General features: G+C 37.9%; 1 protein-coding gene across 2 annotated transcripts in view; it reads left to right on the plus strand.

The window, feature by feature from the left end:
* Positions 1-5346: 5346 nt before the first annotated feature.
* Positions 5347-24610, plus strand: part of ttc17 (tetratricopeptide repeat domain 17) — an 83608-nt gene continuing 64344 nt past the window's right edge. The window contains exons 1-6 of one of the 2 annotated variants that reach the window (XM_059975970.1): positions 5347-5541; positions 13262-13351; positions 15421-15590; positions 19212-19323; positions 20238-20369; positions 23488-23597. In XM_059975970.1, coding sequence (XP_059831953.1) covers positions 5401-5541; positions 13262-13351; positions 15421-15590; positions 19212-19323; positions 20238-20369; positions 23488-23597 — 755 coding nt within the window. In that variant the 5' untranslated portion in view covers positions 5347-5400. Of the gene's footprint in view, positions 5542-13261; positions 13352-15420; positions 15591-16870; positions 17028-19211; positions 19324-20237; positions 20370-23487; positions 23598-24610 lie in introns of those variants that run through there. The other variant, XM_059975971.1, reaches the window with a different exon arrangement.

Here is a 24610-nt window from a genome sequence, read left to right on the forward strand (position 1 = left end):
AATGTCTACTGGTTGCTGTGTAATTCGTATGTTCAGATGAAACCATAATTTCTTGTTCAAGCATCTTTTTTTCAAAAATGGCCAAGATCTCCAACTGTTGCATATGAATTTTGGAACAAAAAATTAAACAGTATCTGCTGCTTCTCTCTAGTACTTTATTATAATAGTGCTACAATGTTATGCTCTGTTTGTCCAAATCCTTCTCTGGTTAAATGTCTTAAGCCCTTCTCCACGTTAGATTTTTTTTCCTGACCTCATGTCATGTGCAAAGCAATTTTTCCATTTATCTGCCTTGACTAGGCCAACCCTTGAAATAATCCCCATCTGTCCCCTATCCTGGGACTCTTGTTCCCTCTCTGCTTCTATCTTCATTGCCATTTTAGTAACAGTGTGATATGGGGGTCATACATGTAGAATAAGTAGGAAAATGTAAGTTGATTCTTTTCAGATGATAGAATTTTGGAAGAGATTGGTAGTTTGTCCTAGCAGTCTCTGCACAGCCAAAGAAATGGGCCAAATCTTAAGTTGGTATCCAAGATGTAACTTAGAGTTAAGTAATTTAACAGCTAATAGTGATATTGTCTGAGATTTTCTGGACTGATGGTTCTTATGGAAATCAGACCAAAAAAAATTGCTAGAGATCATCAATGCAGAGAGGGGACTATACACCTTAATCTTTCAATTGGTCAAAAAACCTCAGCATGGAAGTGTCAATGATATCTGATACACCAGTTTGAATATTTTAATTGTTCACTAAAAGAAATGGATGTGAATGGCTATAGATGGTGCCTTCAAGAAGATTTTTATTTAAATTTATTTAATTAAATTATCCCTAATCTGAGCCCTCTGGTGAGGCAATGGGAATGTATTCAAAATAGATTATGACTGGTATCTTGCAGGCATCCGTAGTGAAGGACATTAGTCATTAATAACGGTCCTTCATCTTTCCCACCCACCTGGTTTCACCTATCACTTTCTAGTTCTCTTCTTCCCCCACCACCACCATTTTATTTTTGCATCTTTCTCCCTTCCTTTTCAGCCCTGATGGTCTCAGCCAGAAACAGCAACTGTTTATTCATTTCTAAATCAGCGACCACTTATTTTTAAATCATAACTTCCTAGTTCTACATCCTCCCTGAAGAGGAAACATTCCCTATGTATCCAGAGCAATACACAAAATGCTGGAGGAACTCAGCATCCATGGAAATGAATGAATCAACTCATGAGGGTAAATGTTGGCCTTTTAGAGGATAAAACTGGAAAATTAACTTGATTACTAAACAGCTTCACAACAGGAGACACTAGGCATCCTAATAAATATTCAAGGGGCTATAGGGATGGATAGAGGGAAAGAAGCTAGCAAACTAGTGGTGGAAATGACAGCATATTGGGGCCTTGAAGTGGCCACCAATACTGGAGAAAAATTTTGCATGCTGGAAAACCAAATTGAAAATGCGGCAGGTCAGACCACATCTGTAAGAACTAACATTACAGGTTGGAGACCCCTCATATGATATTAGATGAGTTGCCCGTAATCTATCAAAATTTCCTGGATTTTGGAAATTTTACAAGGCAAAGTGCTATAGATAAGTTTGCCCAATATTTTTGGTATATCCCTTAGATCTAAAATATATGAATAGATAGGGAAACCGGTAAAAATGTATTTGATTTCCAGAAGGCATTTAATAAGTTGCATTATAAGACACATGGTTTAAAAAGTGCATTAAGCTAGCTTAAAAACTGGAATAATTTTTTTTTTGCAATTAACAGTCATTTGTAAACTGCCACAATTAAATAAGTACTGCAAAAGAGGAAAAAATGAGCTAGTATTAATGAGTTCACTGTCTACTCAGAAAATTGATGGCAGAGTGGAAGAATCTGTTCCTGAAAAGCTGAGTGTGAGTTTTCAGGTTCTTGTATCACCACCTTAATGGTAGCAATGAGAAGGTGGTTTGTCCTAGGGTGATGGGGGGTTTTAATGATGGGTGCCGCTATTTGATGGTTCCTTGATGCTGTGGAAACTAGTGCCCATAATGGAACTAGCCAAATACATTTTCTGGACCTCTTTGATCCATTACGGTGTGTATGTGTATAAATTGTGTGTGTATGTATATAGACACGCTTTGTCAGGTTACTGACAGAGCATGCTCTTAAGAAAGATTTATTTATGTGCACCAAGCCTCAATCAAAACAACTTTAGAAGACCTTAGAAAAATTGTAGAGATGTACAAAGCTGGTAAAGGGTACAAAAGCATTTCTAAAGACCTGAGTGTTCATCAGTCCACTGTAAGAGAAATTCTCTGCAAATGGGAGAAATTCAGTACTGGGTTGTTGTTAGGGGTCCTGCAGAGATCACACCAAGAGCACAATCAGTGATGCTGAAGGAGGTAAAAACGAACCCAAGGGTAAGAGCAAAAGACCTGCAGAAATCTCTAGAACTTGCTAAAGTCTCTGTTTAATGTGTCTTCTACAAGAAAAACACTGAACAAGAATAAGGTTCATGGAAGGACACCATGGAGGAAACAACTGCCCTCTAAAAAACATTGCTGTACATCTCCAGTTTGCAAACTGTCACCTCGATGTTCCACAACACTTCTGGGACAATGTTCTGTGGACAGATGAAACAAAAATTGAACTTTCTGGTAGAAATGCATACCGCTATGTTTGGAGGAAAAAGGGCACTGCACGCCAACACCAAAACCTCATCACAACTGTGAAGCATGGTGGAAGGAGCAACATGGTTTGGGGCTGTTAGCTGCATCAGGGTCTGGACAGATTGTAATCATTAAGGGAACACTGAATCCAAAATTGTATCAAGACATTATACAGGAAAATGTCAGGGTTGCAGTCAATCACCAGAAACTTAATAGAAGTTGGATGATGTAATGACAATGATCCAAAACATAAATCAACAACAGAATGGTTTAATAAGAACATCTGTATTTTAGAATAACACAGTAAGAGTCCAAACCTTAACCCAATTGAGGTTCTGTGGCATGACCTAAAGAGGCCTGCTCATGCAAGGTATCGCAGAAATATTAATGAACTGAAACAGTTTTATATGAAGGAATAGTCTAAAATTCCTCCCTGCTGTTGTGCAATTCTGATCAGCAACTAGAGAAAATGCTTGGTAAAGGTTATTGCTACTAAAGAGGTTCTGCCAGTTATTAAATACAGGGGTTCACATACTTTTTCCAGTCTGGACTGTGAATGATTAAACAATGTATTCAATAAAGACATGAGAAGTACAATTGTTTGTGCTATTAGTTTAGGGAGGTTGTGTTTGACTTAGATGAAGATCAGACACATTTTCTTGTAACTGTAGGGCCTTGGCTAGTTAAAGGTTGATTCTAGCTATGACCAATCTCACTTAATCACTTCACAGTATATGTGAGTGCCACTGGGTGATAGTCACTGAGGCAGATCACCCTGTTCTTCTTTGGTACTGACATGATTGTTGCTCTTTAGTAGCAGGTGGAAAACTTTAACTACAGCAGTGAGAGTTTGAAGATGTCCTTGACCACTCCTACTAGTTGGTTGGCACAGGTTTTCAGAGCCCTACCAGCTACACCATCTGGGCCTGATGCCTTGCAAGGGTTCACCTTCTTGGAAGATGTTCTAACGTCAGTCTTTGAAACAGTTAACAGGGCCATCAGATACCACAGGGATTCACACAGTTGTAGGTTTTTTTAAAACTCCTATTCAAAGTGCAAATAATCTAGGAACTCCTCTAGGAGTGAAGCATGACAGCCATTCATATTAGATTTCATTCTGTAGGAAGTAATGGCTTGCAAACCTTGCCAAGGCTGACGTACCCTATATCCATTTGTCTCAAACCTCAATCAGAATTGTTTTTCTTTGCTCTGTAGGTTACACCTGGATATCTTGTATTGTTCTGGACCACCAGTCTTAACTGCCACAGATTTAGCCCTCAGCAAACAACGAATCTCTTGGTTCATCCATGGCTTTCGGTTGGGTATGTTCACAACGGTGCATTCTCATCCACACGGGTCTTGATAAGATTGGTGACAACTCTGGTGTATCCAATCAGATTTGACAATTAGTACCTGAATTCTGTCCAGTCCAGACTGTAAGCATTCCTCTGCCTCTCTTGACCATACCTTGGTTCTCCCCGCTCATGCTGTGGTCTTTAGTCTGTGCCTTTATGTTGCTTGTAGAAGTGCAGTTAGATGATCGGACTTTCCAAAGTGTGGAAGTGAGATGGCACAGTAAGCATTCTTGATGGTGGTATATCAGTGTTCAAGTGTGTTAGCTCCTCTGCTTCCACAGGTAATATGTCAGTGGTAGTTATACAGAATTTTCAAGTTAATAGGAAATCAAGAGTGCACAGTTTCGTGTCTGCTAATTCTCTTGACCAGCTCATCCAGTGCCTGCCTAATGTATAGGTGGAATATACATTATCAGGATGAAGGTGGAAAACTCTCTTAACAGATGTCCATTTTATCCGCCGCTAAATATTCCAGGACGGGTGAGCAGGACTGAGACAGAACTGTCACGTTCGTGCACCACGATGAGTTAATCATAAAGCATACGCCACCTCTAACTTTAAAAGATTGAGCCGTCCTGCACCTGAAATTGCAGGTGTGAGCCATATCTCCAGATTGTACATTTGCCAGTAGGATCGTCAGGAGTGAAAGTCTAAAGCCTCCGTGTTTCAATCCTACCTGTAAATCGGCGCGGTGGCCCCATTTCCCTTTTTTAAAAAGAGGGACCGAAGTCCGCCATCCGAAGTTCATCAATTTTGAGTAAGCGATAGATTATTTTAATGCCTTAAAATGGTATTGTATACTGAAGTACCCTTGGCTGTGACTAGATTTCAACGGAATGGAAATATTAAATTATTCCTATCAGAGCTTCACGCAAAGAGTCGTGATAATTCTCTGCCCTTACATTTCTGAGAGTTGAATCAGTGTTTACAGACACTTCAATGCTCTGGAAAGATGCCATCAAGACAGTCTTTTTAACATTCAACCAAAACAATATCAACTTCTCTCCCAGGTCAAATCCCAACACTAGTGCCATACTCGAGCAGTCGGCTAGGTTGCAACCTTCGCGTACCCTGCGCCAGATTTAAACAGCCACTATTCCGAGCTCCGTCGCGGGAATAACAAGTGGACAGCAGAAAAGATTCGTGAACATTCTCAATAATGTTTCCGCGCAAAAAAAAACCACATCACGCTCGCTCTATCCCGGGTTCAGAAACGCACTGAAAACCTTGGGCCGACACGAAGTCCTATTGGGACGGCAGGAGCGCACCCCATCCCGGCAGACTGCAGCTCCCTCTTCTGCCCCGCACAATGATGGAGGGGTTTCCGACGTCGGGTGATGCACTTCCGGTTCGTTGGGAGGGCGTTTGAAAGGTGGGAGCGCTGATTAAACATGGCGATGTGTAGTGAGGAGGAGCACGGTGGCTGCTGTCACCGCCGACGCCTCTTGTTCGCGGTCCTGCTGTCGGCTTTGAGAACCTCGCTGGCCACTACGCACTGGATTGTGACCGAGGATGGGAAAATTCAGCAGCAGGTGGGGCGTCGGTGAACGGGATTGTTGTCGGGGGATGGGGTCTATGGCTGGTCAGGCGGGCGTTGTGCCGGCAAGGCAGGCATGCTATCGGTTTGCTGGCTGTAAAAGTTTGCGGACGGACTGAGATCTCCGAGGCCTGCAGAATTTTATTCTGGGTCGGGAGGGAAAGATTTCGCAATGTAACCAGTTCTCCAGCCTATCCCACGGGTTCGGTCTTTGATCCATAGGAACGCAAGTCACTCGACGGATGACGAGTTTTCACGGTTGTATTATGACGAGCAGCGCCTGAGGCTCGGTACCCTATTCCCTCCTAATCGTGGCGTCCCTTCCTCCCTGCGCCACCTCCGCTCAAACAAAAACACACGAGATACAAGTGGCGCCTTAAGCCGCTCTGCTATTCACTAAAATCATGGGCGATCTTTCATCTCAGTATGACTTTTTCTGTGTGAATTCAATACCCCCTGAATACACTGCGCTTCCTCAGCCCTGAAACTCTGAAACTCTACCCGCTGAGTTCTTCCAGTAACCGACAGAGTGAAAGAATTCCTTCACACCTGTCCTAAACGTACCCTCATTCTTCGAGACTTCGACCCCTAGTTTTGTGCCCCACCAGCAGAGGGAAACATTATACCCGCATGTGGAGTTCTCAAGTATGTTAAACACTTCATTGTGATCATACTCACTCTTCTAAACCGGATGTCAACCATTCCGAAAGTCAAGCTAGTGTGAACATTTGCTGGACCCTCTTTATCCCAAATATCTCCTTATTTCGATAGAGACGGGACCTGTAGACAATATTCTAGATGTAACCTCATGGAGGGGGGATGTTTCTACTCCTGTACTCAGATCTCCTGCGATAAAGTATAAACTATTGAGGGCATTCACCTTTGTGCAGGTTAGTAGTTGTCATGGTGTATTTTTTGGAATTGCCCAGAGTATATGCACAGAAAAAATTATGACAGGTTATTCCTCACAATTACACCTTTTAGGATTTAACTGAAAATGCACAAACCTGTATTAGTAGAATGTACATACAGCAAACAGTATTGATTATGACCAAATACCTGTGTGGCACATGGAAGGAAATCTGCTATCCTTGCCTCATCTGACTCATGCATGACGATGGACTTGGCAATATGGTTTTGAATTCCCCATTCAGAATCAGGTTTTATTATCTCCAGCATGTGATGTAAAACTTGTTAACTAAGCAGCAGCAGTTCAATGCAATACATAATCTAGCCAGTCTCTGCCATCTAACCCAACACATTCTCCCTCAAGTTTGTCCTGCTCCAACCCTACACCTTGCCATTGTATCAGTTGCAGGAGGAGTGCTCTATCCACTTTGCTTGACATCTGGACTGCATTTAGTAAATTGATTTTTTATTATTCCATGAACCAAGTTGGGGTGAAAAACTTTATTTTGCATCCCATCTTACATCACAACATTGCATTAAGGTAGCACAAGGGTAAGTAATAACAGAATATTGAATAACGTACGAAGTTGTTGCCAGAGCTGAAAGTTACACCTCAGCTTTTATTTTGTGGAATCATGGGTGAGGATGACATTTATTACGTATCCCTAATTGCGTCTGAGTAGACCTGGCGGGTCAGAGTCAAACGGATTATTTGGTCTGCAACCAGACAAAAGCCAGATCGGGTGATGGTTACAGACTTCTGTTTCTGTGTGTCGTGGGTTACCAGGCCATATTAAAAATGTATTTATTTTATGGTTTGTTTTGGAAAGTATATAGTCATGCAAAACTTAATAGAAAGCATTAAATTTGTGTCTCTGAACTTTTGGCTGCAGGTGTTCAACTTCTTAGAAATTTGGTTGCAATTCTTAGAAAGTGCATCATCATTTACACTAAATTGAACATGCAAGTGTTATGTAGCTAGAAATATAATTATTTGGTGTTTTACAATATATGTATTTTGAGTTTTCTGATGATTTGCACTTAATTAAAAAAAGGCTATGAATAGGTTTAGGGACTTTTCTAATTAAGATCATAAATTTGTGGTTTTGATTTGATTAAGCAATATGGTCTCATATGTTGTAATATGTTCATATGTTGCCAATATTACTTGCCAATGTTCATTCCGCTGCTTAGATGCAAGAAATAAAATACTTAGTTGATGTGTCATCTCCTTAATAGATCAGGTTATATATGTACCTGCATGAGAATTATGCATGGCAGTTTTGCTTGAAACTTTGGCAGTTGGAACAATGTGCTATTAAATTAACATTACAAATAATTGTTTTGCATGCAACTTGCCAGGAAGGCAGACTACAATTCCATATTGACTCTTCACCAATATTATTTATTTATTGAACAAGTCCACCTTGTTCACCTGCAGAATCAGGTTTAATATCACTGACATATGTTGTGAAATTTATTTTGAGTAAAGCTATCTGGAATCTGATCAGTCTTAATGTGATCTGTGTTTGCGTTGTTTAAATTATTACCTTTGTGCGCTTAAATCAACTACATGACCACAACTGCTTTTAGGGAGGAAGTGTTTAGATTTTAAAACAAGAGTTCCTAGGTTATTACTCTTGGAAGTTATTCAGATTGTCTGATGTTTTAGTGCTGTGGTATTTTGCATTTGTTGCTAACGTACCTCGATGAGAGTTGTAGATGGAGGTTGATAATGCAGAATACTGTATTGGGACATTTCAGTTTATTTCATAAATTGCAATGATTGTAGATAGCTGTTGTGGCACAAATTAATGATCCACTTCCTTTTAAAGTGGTATTTTTGATTTTGTCAGAGGATATCTCGGTTGAGAAGATAATTTTTGAATTGTACTGATCAAGTAATAATAGAAAATTAGCTCTAATAGTTTACTGAACTTCGTCAGTTATTCATGCCATCTTTCTAAACCTGAAGTCAATTTAAATTAAGTAAATCTCTTTTTTTTAATTTGTAAGTGTTTGAATTCTCATAGATTAAATCTAAGGGGTACAAAAATCCTGTTGGATTACAACCCAAGTGTGAAAGTGGAAATTACCTTTTGTTTCTGATCCACATTCACACTAGCTTAGTATTTTAATATCATCTAAGTTGTAAGAAAAACATCATTAGATACAGAATTGCAACCCAAAATTGATATGCAGATTTTTAAAAATTTTAAAATGAAAATGTGAATACTTTCAATTTCACATACCACTATTATTTGCATAATCAGTTAGTTTTCTTTGAACGTTTATGCCAGATAATCGTAACAATTTTTCCTCCAGAACAGTCAGAATTATCCATTATTTGTTTATGAACCAGTTTTTTTTCTCTGCCGGGGTGAATTAGTGCATTGTCAGAAAATCGTTCATGTGCACCTACGTTTTAGTGTAAAAGTAATTTCAATGTGGGTGATTTGCAGTTTGTTAAACTATGAGTGAACTATGCGTATTGCTGTTGTAATAAATTACATTAACATAGTTTTGTATTAATAGATGCATAGGCCTAAAAGATAATAAGGAAATGTATAACAGATAAGTGAAGAAACTACTAGATGCTCTTAAGTTGTGTTCTTATTTTTCCAGTCCTGAGCCCAAACCCATAAGTAACTGTTTTTCTCTGATGCTGCCTATGAGTACTTTCAACAATTTCTGTTTTGATTTTCCAGAAAAGAATTACTTTACTCCAACTAATATATATGATACAAAGAGATTCAAAATCAGGCTTAATATCATAGGCATATGTTGTGAAATTTGTAGTGTTATGGCAATAGTACATTGCAATATATAATAACAATCTGTAAATTACTGTAAAGTGTGTGTGTGTGTGTGTATATATATATATATATATAAAAAAAGATAAATAAGCAGTGCAAAAAGATGAAAAAAAAGTAGTGAAGTGGTGTTCATGGGTTCAATGTCCATTCAGATCTGATGGCAGAGGGAAAGAAGCTGTTTCGGAATCGTAGAGTGTGTGCCTTCAGGTTCCTTCCTGTACCTCATTCCTACCATCCAGGAGGAAAAGAGGCCGTCACCTGGGTGATGGATGTCCTTAATGATGAATGTGCCTTTAAGGCAGCACTCCTTATCAATGTCCTGGATGCTGGGGAGGCTAGTGCCCATGATAGCACTGACTGAGTTTACAACTTTCTGCAGCTTATTTCATTGCTATGCAGTAGCCCCCACCCCCCACCCCCATACCTGGCAGTGATGCAGCCAGTTAGAATGCTCTCCACAGTCCATCTGTAGAAATTTGCAAATGTCTTTGGTGACATAGCAAAACTCCTAATGAAATATAGCTGTTGTCGTCCCGCTTTCATAACTGCATCAATATGCTGGGCCCAGAATAGATCCTCAGAAATGTTGATACTCAGGAACTCGAAATAGCTCTCCTTTTCCACTTCTGATCCCTCAATGAGGACTGATGTATGTGGCCTTGTCTTGACCTTTCTGAATGCCACAATCAATTCTTTGACTTTACTGATGTTTAGTGCAAGGTTGTTGCAGTGACACCACTCAACTAGCTGATCCGTCTTGCACCTGTATGCCTTCTTGTCACCATCTGAAATACTGCCAACAATAATTGTCATCGGAAAATTTATAGTTAGCATTTGAGCTGTGCTTAACCACACCATCATTGGTGTAGAGTGAGTAGAGCAGTGGGCTAAGAACGCATCCTTAAGGTGCACCAGAGGATATGTATTTCTGATCTGCATAGACTGTAGTCTTCCAGAGAGGATGTTGATGATCCAGATGCAGAGGGAGGTACAGAGGCCCAGGTTTTGGAGCTGCTTAATCAGAACTGTAGGAATGTTCGTGTTAAATGATGAGCGTAGTCAATAAACAGCAGCCTGACGTAAGTATTAGTATTGTCCAGATGATCCAAGGCTACCTGGAGAGCCATTGAGATCGCATCAGCTGTAGGCCTATTGTGGCAAAAGGCAAATTGCTGTGGGTTCAGGTCCTTGCTTTGATAGGCATTGATTCTGGCCATAACCAACCTCTCAAAGCATTTTATCACTGTAGATGTCAGTGTTACGGGACCACAGTCATTAAGGCAGCTCACCCTACTCTTTTTGGGCACTGGTATGATTGTTCCCCTTTTGAAATGGTTGGGAACTTCTGACTGTGGCAATGAAAGGTTGAAAATGTCTTTGAATACACCTGCCAGTTGGTTGGCACAGGTTTTCTGAGCCCGACACCATCAGGGCATGTTGTCTTGCAAGAATTCACCTTGAAAGACGTTCTGATGTTGGCCTCTGAGACAGAGATCACAAGGTCATTGGATGCTGCAGAGATACTCTTGGCTGTAGTTTTATTTTCCCTTCGAAAGCTAGCATAAAACGTGTTGAGCTCATTTGGGAGTCAAGCATCACTGCCATTCAGGATGTTAGGTTTCACTTTGTAGGAAGTAATGGCCTGCAAACTTTGCCAGAGTTGATCCACCTTTAGCCTCAATTAGACTGCTCTGTAAGTCACCCCTGGCATTCTTGTATAGTCCTGGATCACAAGATTTGAATGCCACAGATCTAGCTCTCAGCAGACTACACATCTCCTGGTTCATCTACTGGTTTTGATTCAGGTATGTTCACTTAGACACAAACTCAAAGTAATCCTGTAAGTGCTTCTCCATCTCGCTTGTCCGTACCTTCTTCATGCTGTGGTCTTCAGTCTCTGCCTATACTCTGGGAGTAGAAGTATAGCAAGGTGATCAAACCTTCCAAAGTGTAGCAGTGAGATGGCATGGTAAGTGCTCTGTTGGTTGTATACAGTAACAGTGGTCTAGTGTGTCGGCTCCTCTGGTTCTGCAAGTGACATGTTGATGATAAATATTTAGGGAGTTTTTTATGCTGGTCTGGTTAAAATGCCCCAGAGTGATGGTAAAGGCATCAAGGTGCGCTGTTTCATACCTGTTGATTACATCGCTCAGTTCATCTAGTGCCTATTTTCACACAGGCCTGAGGTCAAGTGTACACCGCTACCAAAATAAAGGCTGAAAACTCTTGTGGCAGATAAAATGGATGACACTTGATCACAAGATGTTCTAGGTCAGTGAGTAGGACTCGGAAAGAACTGCTGCATTTGCGCACCACAAGGATTTAATCATAAAGCAAACTCCAGCTCCACTGCCTTTGAAAGACTCAGCATCCTGCCTTCTTGGTGATTTGTGAAGCTAATGAACTGTATTGCTGTGTCTGGAATGGCGCACACCAAGTCTCGGTAAAACAAAAAGCATTTCAGGCCATAAGACGTGGGAGCAGAATTAGGCCCATGAAGTCATCTTGTGTTTTATGTCTTGAGGTCTTATGGATTTTAAGTTGCTTTAAAATCAAACTAATTAAGGCATTGTGTACAGTTCTGGTCACCAAATCATAGGAAAGATGTCAACAAAATAGAGAGAGTACAGAGGAGATTTACTAGAATGTTACCTGGGTTTCAGCAGCTAAGTTACAGAGAAAGGTTGAACAAGTTAGGTTTTTATTCTTTGGAGCGTAAAACGTTGAGGGAGGGACTTAATAGAGGTATTTAAAATTATGAGGGGGATAGATAGAGTTGATGTGGTTAGGCTTTTTCCATTGAGAGTAGGGGAGATTCAAACAAGAGGGCATGAGCTGGAGAGTTAAGGGCAAAAGTTTAAGGGTAACACGAGGGGGAGCTTCTTTACTCGGAGAGTGGTAGCTCCAGTAGAAGTGGTAGAGGCAGGTTCGATATTGTCTTTTTAAAAAAAATTGGATAGGTACATGGACAGGAAAGGAATGGAGGGTTATGAGCTGAGAGCAGGTCGGTGGGACTAGGTGAGAGTAAGAGTTCGGCATGGACAAGAAGGGCTTAGGTGGCCTGTTTCTGTGCTGTAATTGTTATATGGTTATAAGACTTGGAATGTAGGATGATCGAAAACACAACTACCAGCAATATGCAAGCGAAGGTTGTTGGAAATGATGCAGAAGATACCATTCTCAATGGAAAACGGGGATCAGAGAGTATTAGGGTTTAGGATTCAGGGTGTATATAACCATGCAAGGTTTCAATAGAATCATGAAAATGTTAATTTTGGATAATAGGAATTGAGGATGAATGTGTTTTTAATAAGGAAATTGTTTTGCATGAGCAGCAGTTTAGAAATGATAGACAATGAGAGAGCAGCTAGGAGAGTAGTGTAACATTTTGTTTTGGAGATGGTCTTGAGTGAGGGTTTTGACAGATGGGCTAAAGTGAATCAGATCTTTAATGGAGCAGATATGTGATTGCAAGTTCAGCACAGTGTCATGATTGTCAACAGACTGGTTCAAACTGAAGTAGTGGTCTCTGGGAAAAAATGTGCAATTTATGATGGAGCTAGTGATGATGGCTTCCATTTTTCAAAGTGTAACAGGCTAAAATTATGGCTCATCCAATAGAGGATGTGGGCAAAATGATTTTCACAAATGTTTAGGTTATAGTGATCTTTGCACCATTAGGGCCTCAGCTCTAAAGTTAGGTCACCCTTGCCATGGAAAGTGTCTATGATGTCCAGAAGATCTTCTGATTTAATCTTTTCCTTTCTGCTTCCATCATTGTTGTACCTTTACACACTGAATTTAATAGGACTGTGGTTTGTCCCATAACTTTATAAGTCTCATATTAGGAATGCACTCAGAGATTTGAGAGGAATGATACACTTCTGAATAAATATCTGCATATAAAGTAATGATAATTTAGTTGCTCATCTATGGAAATAGTTTCTGAGGTGATTGAACATGTTGTAATAATCCTTTTGATTTCTACAGGTGGACTCTCCTCTTAATTTGAAACATCCCCATGATTTGGTGGTGTTTATGCGACAAGAAGCTACAGTTGACTACCTCAAAGAGTTGGAAGTAAGTTGATCTTTTTATCTAATATGCATGTAATGAGAGAAGGTGAGTTTGAAGAAAAACAAAATGTAACAGGACATCTGTAAGCAGGGATTACTGTCTTTTGAAGTATTATTCTACAGGCTAGGATAATAACAAAGCAAACTGCTATCTGATTAGCAGGTTGATTAATCTTGTGAACGTATCCATCTCAACTTTTAAAAAAACAGAAAATCCTGGAAATGCTCAGGTCAAGCAGCATTCTAGAAAGTCAAACAGAATTAGTGTGTCAAATTGGTCTTGCATCAGTACTGGAGTAATTCCAAAGAAAATTGTTTGTAATCTTTTTCCAGTTCTGTTGAAAGACCATATACCGGGAATATTGACTGTCTCTCCATGGATGCTGCCTCACTTGCTGAGTACATTGAAACACTGGAAGTTCTGTATCTGTTTGGAAATCTTGATGTTTCGGCATTGACTTACCTTGAGTACTTTTTAAAAAACCATTGGAAACACATTTTCACCCTCCTTTTAAACGCACAAAGTTTCCCATGTACCTTTTTTAAAAAATGATCAGATATGCTGAAGCATTTATTACACCACTCTTTTGAAGATGAGTGAATTAAAGGTAGAGTGGGAAATTAATAATTGAGAGTCCTAAGGGTAGTGGATTATCAGACTTCCACTGTATTTTCTGTATTTCCTTGCTTTTATAATCTTTTTTTAATCACTATGAAATGGCTTCTTTTGTTTTTGTGTGTTCTTGCAAATCATGATTCAAGATTAAATCACTAAAATTGTTCTCTTCCTACTCAAATTGATTAATGCTGTGATTAAAAAAAGCACAATTGACTGCTTAATTTTTAGTTAGTTTGGTTTGAAGATTTGATTTGCGTAGATGAAATCCAAATCCAGACATAAAGCATCATGTAATTTCATGAGGTGAGAAATAGAAAATCTCACTAAATCTGATGTATAAATGAAAACCTATATAAAATTAAATCTCACATAAACTTCATTGTCTTTCCAGACAGGAGATAAAAGAACCTGCTGTGAGCCTTGAAGGCATGCAGAAATTTGGAGTGTTAGCTGCCAATGAGCTGCATTATTTCACAGCAGGAATTGGAAATATTTTTCAGTGAAGTTCTAGGCTTTTAAAAACATGAGCAAGGTCAGCTATAATTCTAATGTAATGGCATCGGTAACCAAGTTTAAAGATAAGGGGCTGTGCCTTACAAGCAAGATCAATTGAGCAATCTTTATTGCATGATGTTTACTTGAATCCTGAATGAATCAAATTTATTATCACTGACATATAATGGGCATTTTTTTGTTTTGTGGCAGCAGTACATTACAAAGACATTAAAAGTTAAAAAATAAATTGCACAAAAAGAAGGAATAAAGAGTGTTCACGGGCCATTCAGAAATCTGGCGGAGGGGAAGCAGCTATTTCTAGATCATTGAGCATGGTTCTTTAGGCTCCTGTACCTGATAGTAACAAGAAGATGGCACATGTACAATTTCAAAATTTAAAGTCAGTTTGTTGGAAACTCCTTTTTATAGTTATTGATGTGAACTATATAAACAAAGTAATTAAATGAAAAAGACTACACGAGTTAATCTGCAGATGCTGGAAATAAATAAAAATGAAAAAGACTAATCAGTATTAATACAAAATTAAAACTAATGTATTAGGATTATTTTTGTTTAATTCCCTGTACATTATCAGCTTCTCTTTTTAGCATTAAGTTGGCTAATCAGTCATTAAACAATGAACATTGAACAATTTGTGACAAAAGTAAGTGTCATTTTGAATAAAAGATGAAATTACAAATTCTATAAAAAGTCTGAAGTTAGCTTCATTTAATTTTTGAAATTTAGGAACCAACGACGTTTTGTTCATCTTACTAATTTCACTTATGTAGTTTAACATTTAGTTATAAATTTTAAGCCTCATTTATTATTAAAAGTTGCCTTATTTTCTGGGGAAATTTAGAATAATAGATGCACAATTTTTTGATTGTTTAAAATGTAACTCCATCAAAATAAGTTTTTGACAATTGAAATTAATCATTCACTTTCTTTGAATACAGAAACATTTAGTTGCTCAAAAAATTCATATAGAAGAAAATGAAGACCGAGACACAGGTTTGGAACAGAGACATTACAAAGAAGATTCCGACTGCATTAAAGCTAAAGTTCCTCTTGGGGACCTTGACCTTTATGATGGGACATATATTTCCTTGGAGAGCAAGGATATTAGGTTTGTTCTTTAAAAATAAAATATTTTTTATAATATTATTTGTTTAACTCCACCATCTTGAAGTGGACCATTTTATATTAACTATAGGAAGGCAATGAAGATTTGATCTTTACAACAAAGGCTAGAAGCCTGCCTGATCTGCTGAGTTTCTCCAGCATTTTGTGTGTTGTATTTTAAAAAAAAGTAACTGGCAAAGTTGGTATGTTTTTTTAAAAATGAAAATCATGTGTGACCGATTTTTTTGTAGAGTTCTCTGATGAAGCAGCATATTCTCTAGATAAAATGAAACCAATGGAATGTTCTGCCTGGATTCCACAGGGCATTTAATGTTCAAGTCATTGCAGAAAATAGGAGCCCATTATGTAGGAGGCATTGGTAAAAGATTGTCTGGCTCACAGGAAATGTGGATTGAGCACGAATGACTCTTTTTCTCATTGGTGCCCAGGGAATCCATGCAGGGCCTTAACATTTATGATTTGTATCAACTACCTTGTTGAAGGGATCAAAAGTATACTAAATTTGCAGGTGATACGCAGATGAATAGTAAAATAGGTTTCAAAGTGTCTATGAGGAGACTACAAAGGATATGGCTAATTTAAGTGAGTAAGCAAAGATCTGGCCAATGGAAGTTTAATATGAAAAAATGAAAATATTCATTATGGAGGAAAAATGTGAAATTAATTTTGGCAGAAAAAGTATAAACGAAGACGATTATTTAAGTAACTTTTAGAGCTCTGAGATGCAAGCTAATCTGGATATTCCCATGCATGAAATCCAAAACACGAATATGTAATTAGAAAAATTAAAGAACTGCTATTGTATGGTTATATTTTATTTAGGGGTTTGGTAAGATCAGCTCAAAGAGCACTGTGTAAATAGTCTCTTTATTTAAGAAAGGATTTAAAAGTGTTGGAAAACAGTTTGGAGAAGGTTACGAGACTGTTAGTTAAAATGGGTGGGTTGTGTTATGAAGAAGGTTTCTATGACGGAGGCTTGTATCCTGTGGAATTTGGAAGAGATTCCAAATTGATTGAAAGATGCAAGATGCTGAGAGGATTTCGCAGCAGGAAATGTGAAGGTGATGTTTCCTCTGGTGGCATAATGTAAGGGTAGGGTTGGCTGATGGATTATTTATTTAGCAATAAGGTGGAATAGGCCCTTCTGGTCCTTCAAGCCACACTTTGCTGGCAACTCCACAACTCTGATTAACCCTAACCTAATCATGGGACAATTTACTATGAGCATTTAACCTACCCAGTACATCTTTGGTCTGTAAGCAGAAACTGAAGCACCCAGGGAGAGCCCATGCATTCCACAGGGAGGATGTACAGAGAGTCTCCAGCATCAATATTGAACTGTGAATTCCGGAATTCCGTGAGCTGTAATAGCATCGCTACAGTACTATGGCACCCTGTTTAATAATAAGGATTCACCAACGTAAGAGAAGTCAAATGAATATTTTTCTCTTGGAATGCTCTGTCATTGGAACTCTACTTCCAAAAACATTTTGAGAAAGGGAGGCCTTGAATATTTTTAAGGCTAATACTTACATGAAAGGAGGTTATTAAAGTTTGTTGATTATAATTGGTATTATGAAGTTATGGGAAAGCAGGCTTAAGGGATTAAATGCAAACAGAGCAAACAGCATGGATACAGGCCCAACAACTCCATGCTGACTGGCTTGTCCACCCAGCTGGTCCCAGTTTCCTGTGTTCGGCCCATATGTCTGCACGCCCCTCCATGTACCTCTCCTAGAGATATGTTTTTAAATAATGCTATTGTACTTGCCTCAACCATTTCCTTTGTCATCTCATTCCGTATATTCACCATCCTGTGCATGAGAAAACTGCTTCTCGGGTCCCTTTTAAACCTTCCCCTCTCATCTCCCTTAGTTTTGGACTCAACCACCTTGGAGAAAAGATTGTTACCATCCACCTTGTATTCAAAGTGAAATTATTCCCAAAGTACCTATAGGTCACCATATACTACCCAGAAATTCATTTTCTTGTGGACATGCACAGTAAATAAAAATAAGCACAACAGAATGAATAAAAAACGCACCGAACAAGGACGGACAGACAACCAATGTGCAAAAGACAAACTGTGCAAATATAACGAAAAAAAGCTAATAATAATAAATACTTCAGTAATAGATACACCCCAGTCCATCAAGGGTAAAGCCTACTCCACCATTGAGTGCATCTATAAGGAACACTGTTGCAGGGAAGGAGCATTTATCATCAGGGACCCCACTATCCAGGCTATGCTCTTTTCTTACTGCTACCATCAGGATGGCGTTACAGGAGATTCAGGACCCACACAGCAGATTCATGAATATATGAGTTGGAAAACCCTTGAAAGTGAGTCCACAAGTGTGGAAACAGTTCATTTGGGATGAGTGAAGTTATCCCCTCTGGTTCAAGAGCCTGATGGTTGGAGGGGAAATAACTTCCTGAATCTGGCTGTGTCTACTACTCTTAGTAGGTTTTTCTATTCAAAGGATTCGGTGTTTCCAAAACAGACCGCAATACAACCAGACAGTATACTCTCCACATATCTATAGACTTGCTCATCTTCACAAACATCTAAGAAAGCAGAACTGTTACTGTGCCTTCCTTTTAATGGCATTTACATGCTGGACCCAGGCCAGATCCTCTAAGTGTTGAGGAATTTAAAGTTGCTGACCCTCTCCACCTCTAATTCCCTAATGAAGACTAGCTCATGAGCCTCTAGTTTCCTCCTGTAGTCAATAATCAGCTTTTTGGTTTTGCTGGCATTGAATGAGAGGTTGTTGTGGCACCTTTCAGCTAGAATTTTAATCTCCCTCCTATTTTCTTATTTGTCACCATCTGATTCTGCCAATGACAGTGATGTCATCACCAAACTTAAATACGGCATTGGAACTGTACTTTGCCTCACAGTCATAAGCATAAAGTGAGTAGAGCAGGGGGCTAAGCATATAGTCTTGTGGTGCACTTGTATTGATAGTAATTGTGGAAGAGATAGTGTTGCCAATCTGAACTAGCTGAGGTCTGCAATTGAGGAATTTGAGGATTCAGTTGTACAAAGAGGTATTGAGGACTAGGTTTTGGAGCTTATTGATTGGTTTTGAGAGGATAATGGTGTTGAATGTGGAGCTGTAGTCAATGAAGAGCATCCTGATATATGCATCTTCCCTGTCCAGATGTCTCAGGGTTGAGTGAAGAGCCAATGAGATGGCATCTGCTGTTCTTTTGTGGTGCTAGGCATATTGGAGTAGATCCAATTTGTTTCTCAGCAGGAGTTGTTTCATCAACAGCCTCTCAAAGCACTTCATCACTATGGATTTAAGTGCTACTGGACTATAGCTATTGAACCAGGTTACCTCGTTATTCTTGGGCACAGGTGTAATTAAAGTCGGCTTAAAGCAGGTGAATACCACAGACTGTTGAAGCGAGTTTTTGTACATAGCACATCACTTAAAAAATGACAAATTTATTTGCAAGTGTTAGTTCTTTTAAACCAATTTTTTGTATTAATTACATTTATGTGTATATGCAAATCAGCTTTGCTTCCAGTGTTTTTTGTATGTTGCTGCAGCTTTTCTAACATCTGATTTGATCATTTGTTCTTTTATTCTAGTCCTGAAGAATACATTGATGCAAAGACTCCATCACCTCCAAATCTAGAAACACCAGATTGTACAAAAATAATGGAACTTCCATTTAGTATTCATGCCTTTCAGCACTTAAGGGTAAATTCCTTTTTTAGAGATGAAATATTTTTTAAATTCCTGACAGTTCTGAAAAAAATTATATATTAAGTTAAATTTGTATAGTATTGTTCATTAAATATGGTGTCTCATTGTTTTTTGCTAAGAACAGAGTATAGATTGAAGTGCTTAAAAAAATTGGGTTAGCAGTTAAAGATAAGATCTTATTGTAAGAATGTAGAAATGTTCACAATGAAGTGACTTACTGACTCTAAATATAAAGCTATATTGTTTACACAGATACTTCTAAAATATTCCTTTATATGCATCATTGAAACTTTATTTTCCTTGTAAAGACTAGATTTCCTTGAAATTATATGAATGACTGTGAATATGTTTACTCTCTTTTTGTTCCCCTTGTACTCCTTCACATATATTTTTGGGCTAAATACTAAATGCCATTTTCACCCTTGGGATTTGAGTTCAAATCATCCAAGTTTAGGGAACTTAAAATTTTCTCTTTGTTTGTAAGATACCAATGTGAAACCTTTGTAAACTGCCCTGAGTCATTAGTGAATGTTGTTTTATATCCTACAATATTATCACTCTGAATGAAATATAAATTTACTCTGTTTTTCACTGTACAGAATTAAAAAAAAAATAATGATACTAGGAAATTTTCCACTGTATATAGGAGTTATGAATGCCAGCAGAGAAGATTTTAAACTTACCCACAACCTAATCAACCTTTGTAGTGACTGTTGCCATTGTTGTATGTTTATAAAGAGTAAGAAAGTCATTCATATCCTTATTGGTTTATTGCAAATGGTATGAGCTATTTACATCGAACAGAATGGATTTGGTTTGTGTGGAAAATATGCAAAGCATTTTGCTATGCCCAATTTTGGGATTTGAAAATCAAAGTGATTTGTAGTAAGTGCAAAATTTGTTCCTAGGGTATCCAAGAACGAATTAACCTTACAGCACCAGTATTATCAAAAGAGGATCCAATCTTCATCAGCTTGTCAAGAAAATTAGGTAGAAGTATTGAAGAAATAGGCCACAGAATTAATGCAGCGTTGCTAAAGGTATAACTTGAATCTTTATTTAATTATTTGTTGTATCAGCTGTCATAGGTCATCATTTAAGATTACTTGCATACATGTTCCTTGTAATGTGCCTGGATGTGATGGATCAATACAGCTACAGTGTCTATAAAAAGTAATCACACCCCCTGTATCTTAAAAGTTTTCATGTTTTATTATTTTACAATATTGAATCACAGTCAATTTAATTTGGCTTTTCTGATACTGATCAACAGAAAAGACTCTCGCATGTTAAAGTGAAAACAGATCTCTACAAACTGATAAATTAATTACAAATATAAAGCACAAAATAATCAATTGCATGAGTATTTACCCCTTTCAAGTCAGTATTTAGTAATGCCAAACATAGCATTTAGTCTGATGGCCAAGAAGTTCAATTTCCGTTTCATCAAACCATAGAACCTTCTTCCATCTGACTTCAGAGTATCCCACATGCCTTTGGCCAAACTCTAGCCGAGATTCCATGTGTTTTTTTTCAACAGTGGCTTTCTCTTTACCACTTTCCCAAAAAGCTGCGACTGATGAATTACCTAGGTGACAGATGTTGTATGCACAATCTTGCCCATCTCAGCCACTGAAGCTTGTAAGTCATCCAGAGTTGTCATAGGTCTCTTGGTTGCTTCCCTCACTAGTCCTCTTCTTGCATGGTCACTTGGGTTTTGAGGACTGCCTTCTCTCGGCAGATTTACAGCTATGTCATATTCTTCCTGTTTCTTGATGATTGACTTAATTGTACTCCAGGGGATAATCAGTGACTTGGAAATTTTCTTGTATCCATCTCCTGAATTGTGCTTTTCAGTAACCTTTTTGTGGAGTTGCTTGGAGTGTTCTTTTGATTTCATGGTGTAGTTTTTCCCAGAATACTAACTTGGACCTTCCAGATACAGATGTATCTTTACTAGTCATTTGAAGCATCTCGACTGCACACGGTCCTCCAAGAACAGATCTCCATTTAACTAATTATATGACTTTTAAAACCAATTGGCCGCCCCAGTGATGATTTAGTGTATCTTATTAAAGGGGGTGAATAGTTATGCAATCAGTTATTTTGAGTTTTATATTTGTAATTAATTTAGATCACTTTGTAGAGATCTTTTTTTCACCTTGACCACAAAAGTCTTTCAGTGTCAAAAAAAAACTAAATTAAATCCACTGTGATTCAATGTTGTAAAATAATGAAACGTGAAAACTTCCAAGCGAAGTGAATACTTTTTATAGGCACTGTATGTAGTTGATTTTGCTGACTGAAAGAGTTGGACAATTAGTCATATTTCACATACTTGACCATTACTTTGTCATCTTTTTAAATTCTATATTATATTCATTTTGCTTAAGCATTTACATCCACTACCTTTTCATGCAGTTGGAATCAGATTGGCAGTAAGTGCATGTTTTGGGAAATACATCTTCCTCTGCTTTTCTCAGTTAGTTCTCTGTCTTTGTAACTCTACTGTGAACACTTTCTCATTATTATGTCACTAATGCTGTTCATGATGTTAAATGGCTCTATCAAATCTTAACCTTTTCTGCTCTGGTAAACAGCCAACCTTTCCTAGTGTCACCACTTAAATATTTTATCCAAGGTGCCTGTCTCATAAATAATTTCTGTTTAAAATAATTGGTAGAAGGATTAGAGGTTAGATTTAGAAGAAATTAGTTTACTCAAACTGTTAAGAGTTTGGTCAAATAGGTGTAAAATGCAAAAAATCCTCCCTTTGTTTAAAGAACTTGCATCTGTTGTGAAATGGCTGATTGGCATCACACATTTCAGCACTTAAGTTGAAGGGCTGCAGAGCTGAAAAGTGCAAATGGACCAGATAACCATTTTACAGCTAATGTTGCCTTTTCAGGGGTTAATTAACCGTATTACTTCTCTCTGAAGATGCCAGTCAAGCTAAAAGCGACACCCTGACCTCCCAAACATTATGACCATTCAGCTTATGGAAATTCGAACTTACAAGTCACTGCCCAAAGATTTGAATCAAAATAGAATTCATTCTCATGGCATTTATGAGGGAAAAAGAAAGTAAATAAATCAACACTTTTCAAATTGCATTTCTTGACATGCACAGATGACACAGCTTTACATCACAGAAATTTACAATAAGGATTGCTTTTAAGAAATGCAAATCCTCCATGATATGGAGGTGGCTGGATTTACTTTGAAATTCATATTATCATTTTTGGTAGCATTTATTTTATAAAAGTAATACAACAGTGATTTACATATTTTATGGTAGAATATGCAGCTGATTTTTATATTAAATTGCATCCCACCGGATGTTTGATGTGTATCATGTGGCAAAGCCATTGAAATAAATTTTTAAAACAATTGCCATTACTTACTTATAAAATGAGTTGTTGAAAAAGTTGAGTACCTTGATTTGGTATTTCCAAAATATTATTTGAAAAGTGATTTAATTGTGAATTTGAGATTGCAGCAAATATCTGCAGTCACCTCTAATCATATCACTTTACATCTAATTCAATGTAAGCCACTTCTCCATTAATCTGCTAGTCCTAAGGGGAAGAGTTAGCCTGGGTTTGGCCTCTGCAGCTTCCAGCAGCATTGATTTTCCTCAGCTGGTAATGGGATTTTTGTAGGAAGATGGTGTCATGTTTATCAAATTATCTAAAAATGATCGTTAAAGCAGGATAAATAAATTGGGTATTTGATCCCCTACATTACTAATGTTGAAGTTTTGGAAACACAATTTCAGAAAGAACAGTGTGTATGAAGCATTTTATCACTATTTCTTTGATTGCATAATGTTATGTAGTTTTCTTAAAAAGAAGTGTACATAGGAAATGAGTTACTTTTTAGTGAACTTGTGTTAAACAGAATATGACCATAGATCTGAAACAATTCTAAAGTCTGTTATTTGAATGCACCAGTAAATCATTACATTATTAAATTTTGCAGTCTTGGTGTAAACAACTGTTTAATTGTTTTTCTACTGCTTTTACATCATTTGCAAAGGTGTCAAGTAATCTTTAATTGGGGTTCATGTAAGGAATTGAAGTGGAAGATTTCAAAAATCCAGGTTTAGCTATTGCTCTTAATGCTGTTTCCATTATTGAAATGTTCTTATTCTTATAGAATACATCTTCATGGGTGCTATATAATTTGGCTTCCTTTTACTGGAGGATGAAAAATGAGCCATACCATGTAGTGGAATGTGTTATTCGGGCACTGCACTTCTCTCCACGGTAAGCATCAGACATGTGAAAAACATTCTGCTAATGAGAGCCATAGTACCTATGTGCTGCTTTCCTCAGCTTCATTTCTCCTTCAACCAATATGACCAAGGATGTAATGATTACTTGCCACATTTGCTTTCTAGGGAATGGTAAGTAGGAGGAATTACCTTTTATAAAGCAAAAATTGAGATGTAAATTACATGCATCTTCTTGTATGGCAGTTATTGTGTAAACATGGATTAAATACCAGTTTTCACTTAGAAAGCAAAGGAGTGAGAATAACTGAGTCTTTGGCTAGGACAGGGGTCAGCAACCTTTACCACTGAAAGAGCCACTTGGACCCGTTTCCCACAGAAAAGAAAACACTGGGAGCCGCAAAACCCGTTTGACATTTAAAATGAAATAACACTGCATACAACGTTTTTTTTGCCTTTATGCTATGTATAAACAAACTATAATGTGTTGCATTTATGAAATTGATGAACTCCTGCAGAGAAAACGAAATTACATTTCTGCATGCAACAAAAACATTTTGAACTCCAAGAAAAAGACGTTGGGTTGAAAGTTACTTTTAAGTAAAATACTCAATGTCTATTTGAGTCCTTCTTGTATTTATGAAAAACGCCGAACTTAAATTTTCCGCCAGCAGCAAACCAAAAATAACATCAGCCAGCTGTCAGCCTGAAAAATAAAAGGACTATTTCACTGAACAATGAAAAAATATGAATATACATAAAATAATAGGCAATTAAAATATTTATCATACTTGGTTAATGGGATTTCTGCTCCTGGACCTCAGCGCACAGCGTCTGCACATCAGGGCTGTATGACGTCACCTTCATCTTTACACAGGATCGCAAGCTGTCATCTGTGAGGCGTGCGCGATGTTTGTTTTTAATAAAGTTCATGTTGGAGAACACCTGCTCACTTACATATGTGGATCCAAAGATCGACAGGACTCCAAGCGCATACTTTTTAATGTTTACATAAATGTCGGGCATAGCATTCCATGTTTCGAACAC

This window comes from Hypanus sabinus, chromosome 7, assembly GCF_030144855.1.
Source record: "Hypanus sabinus isolate sHypSab1 chromosome 7, sHypSab1.hap1, whole genome shotgun sequence".
Taxonomy (NCBI): Eukaryota; Metazoa; Chordata; class Chondrichthyes; order Myliobatiformes; family Dasyatidae; genus Hypanus; species Hypanus sabinus.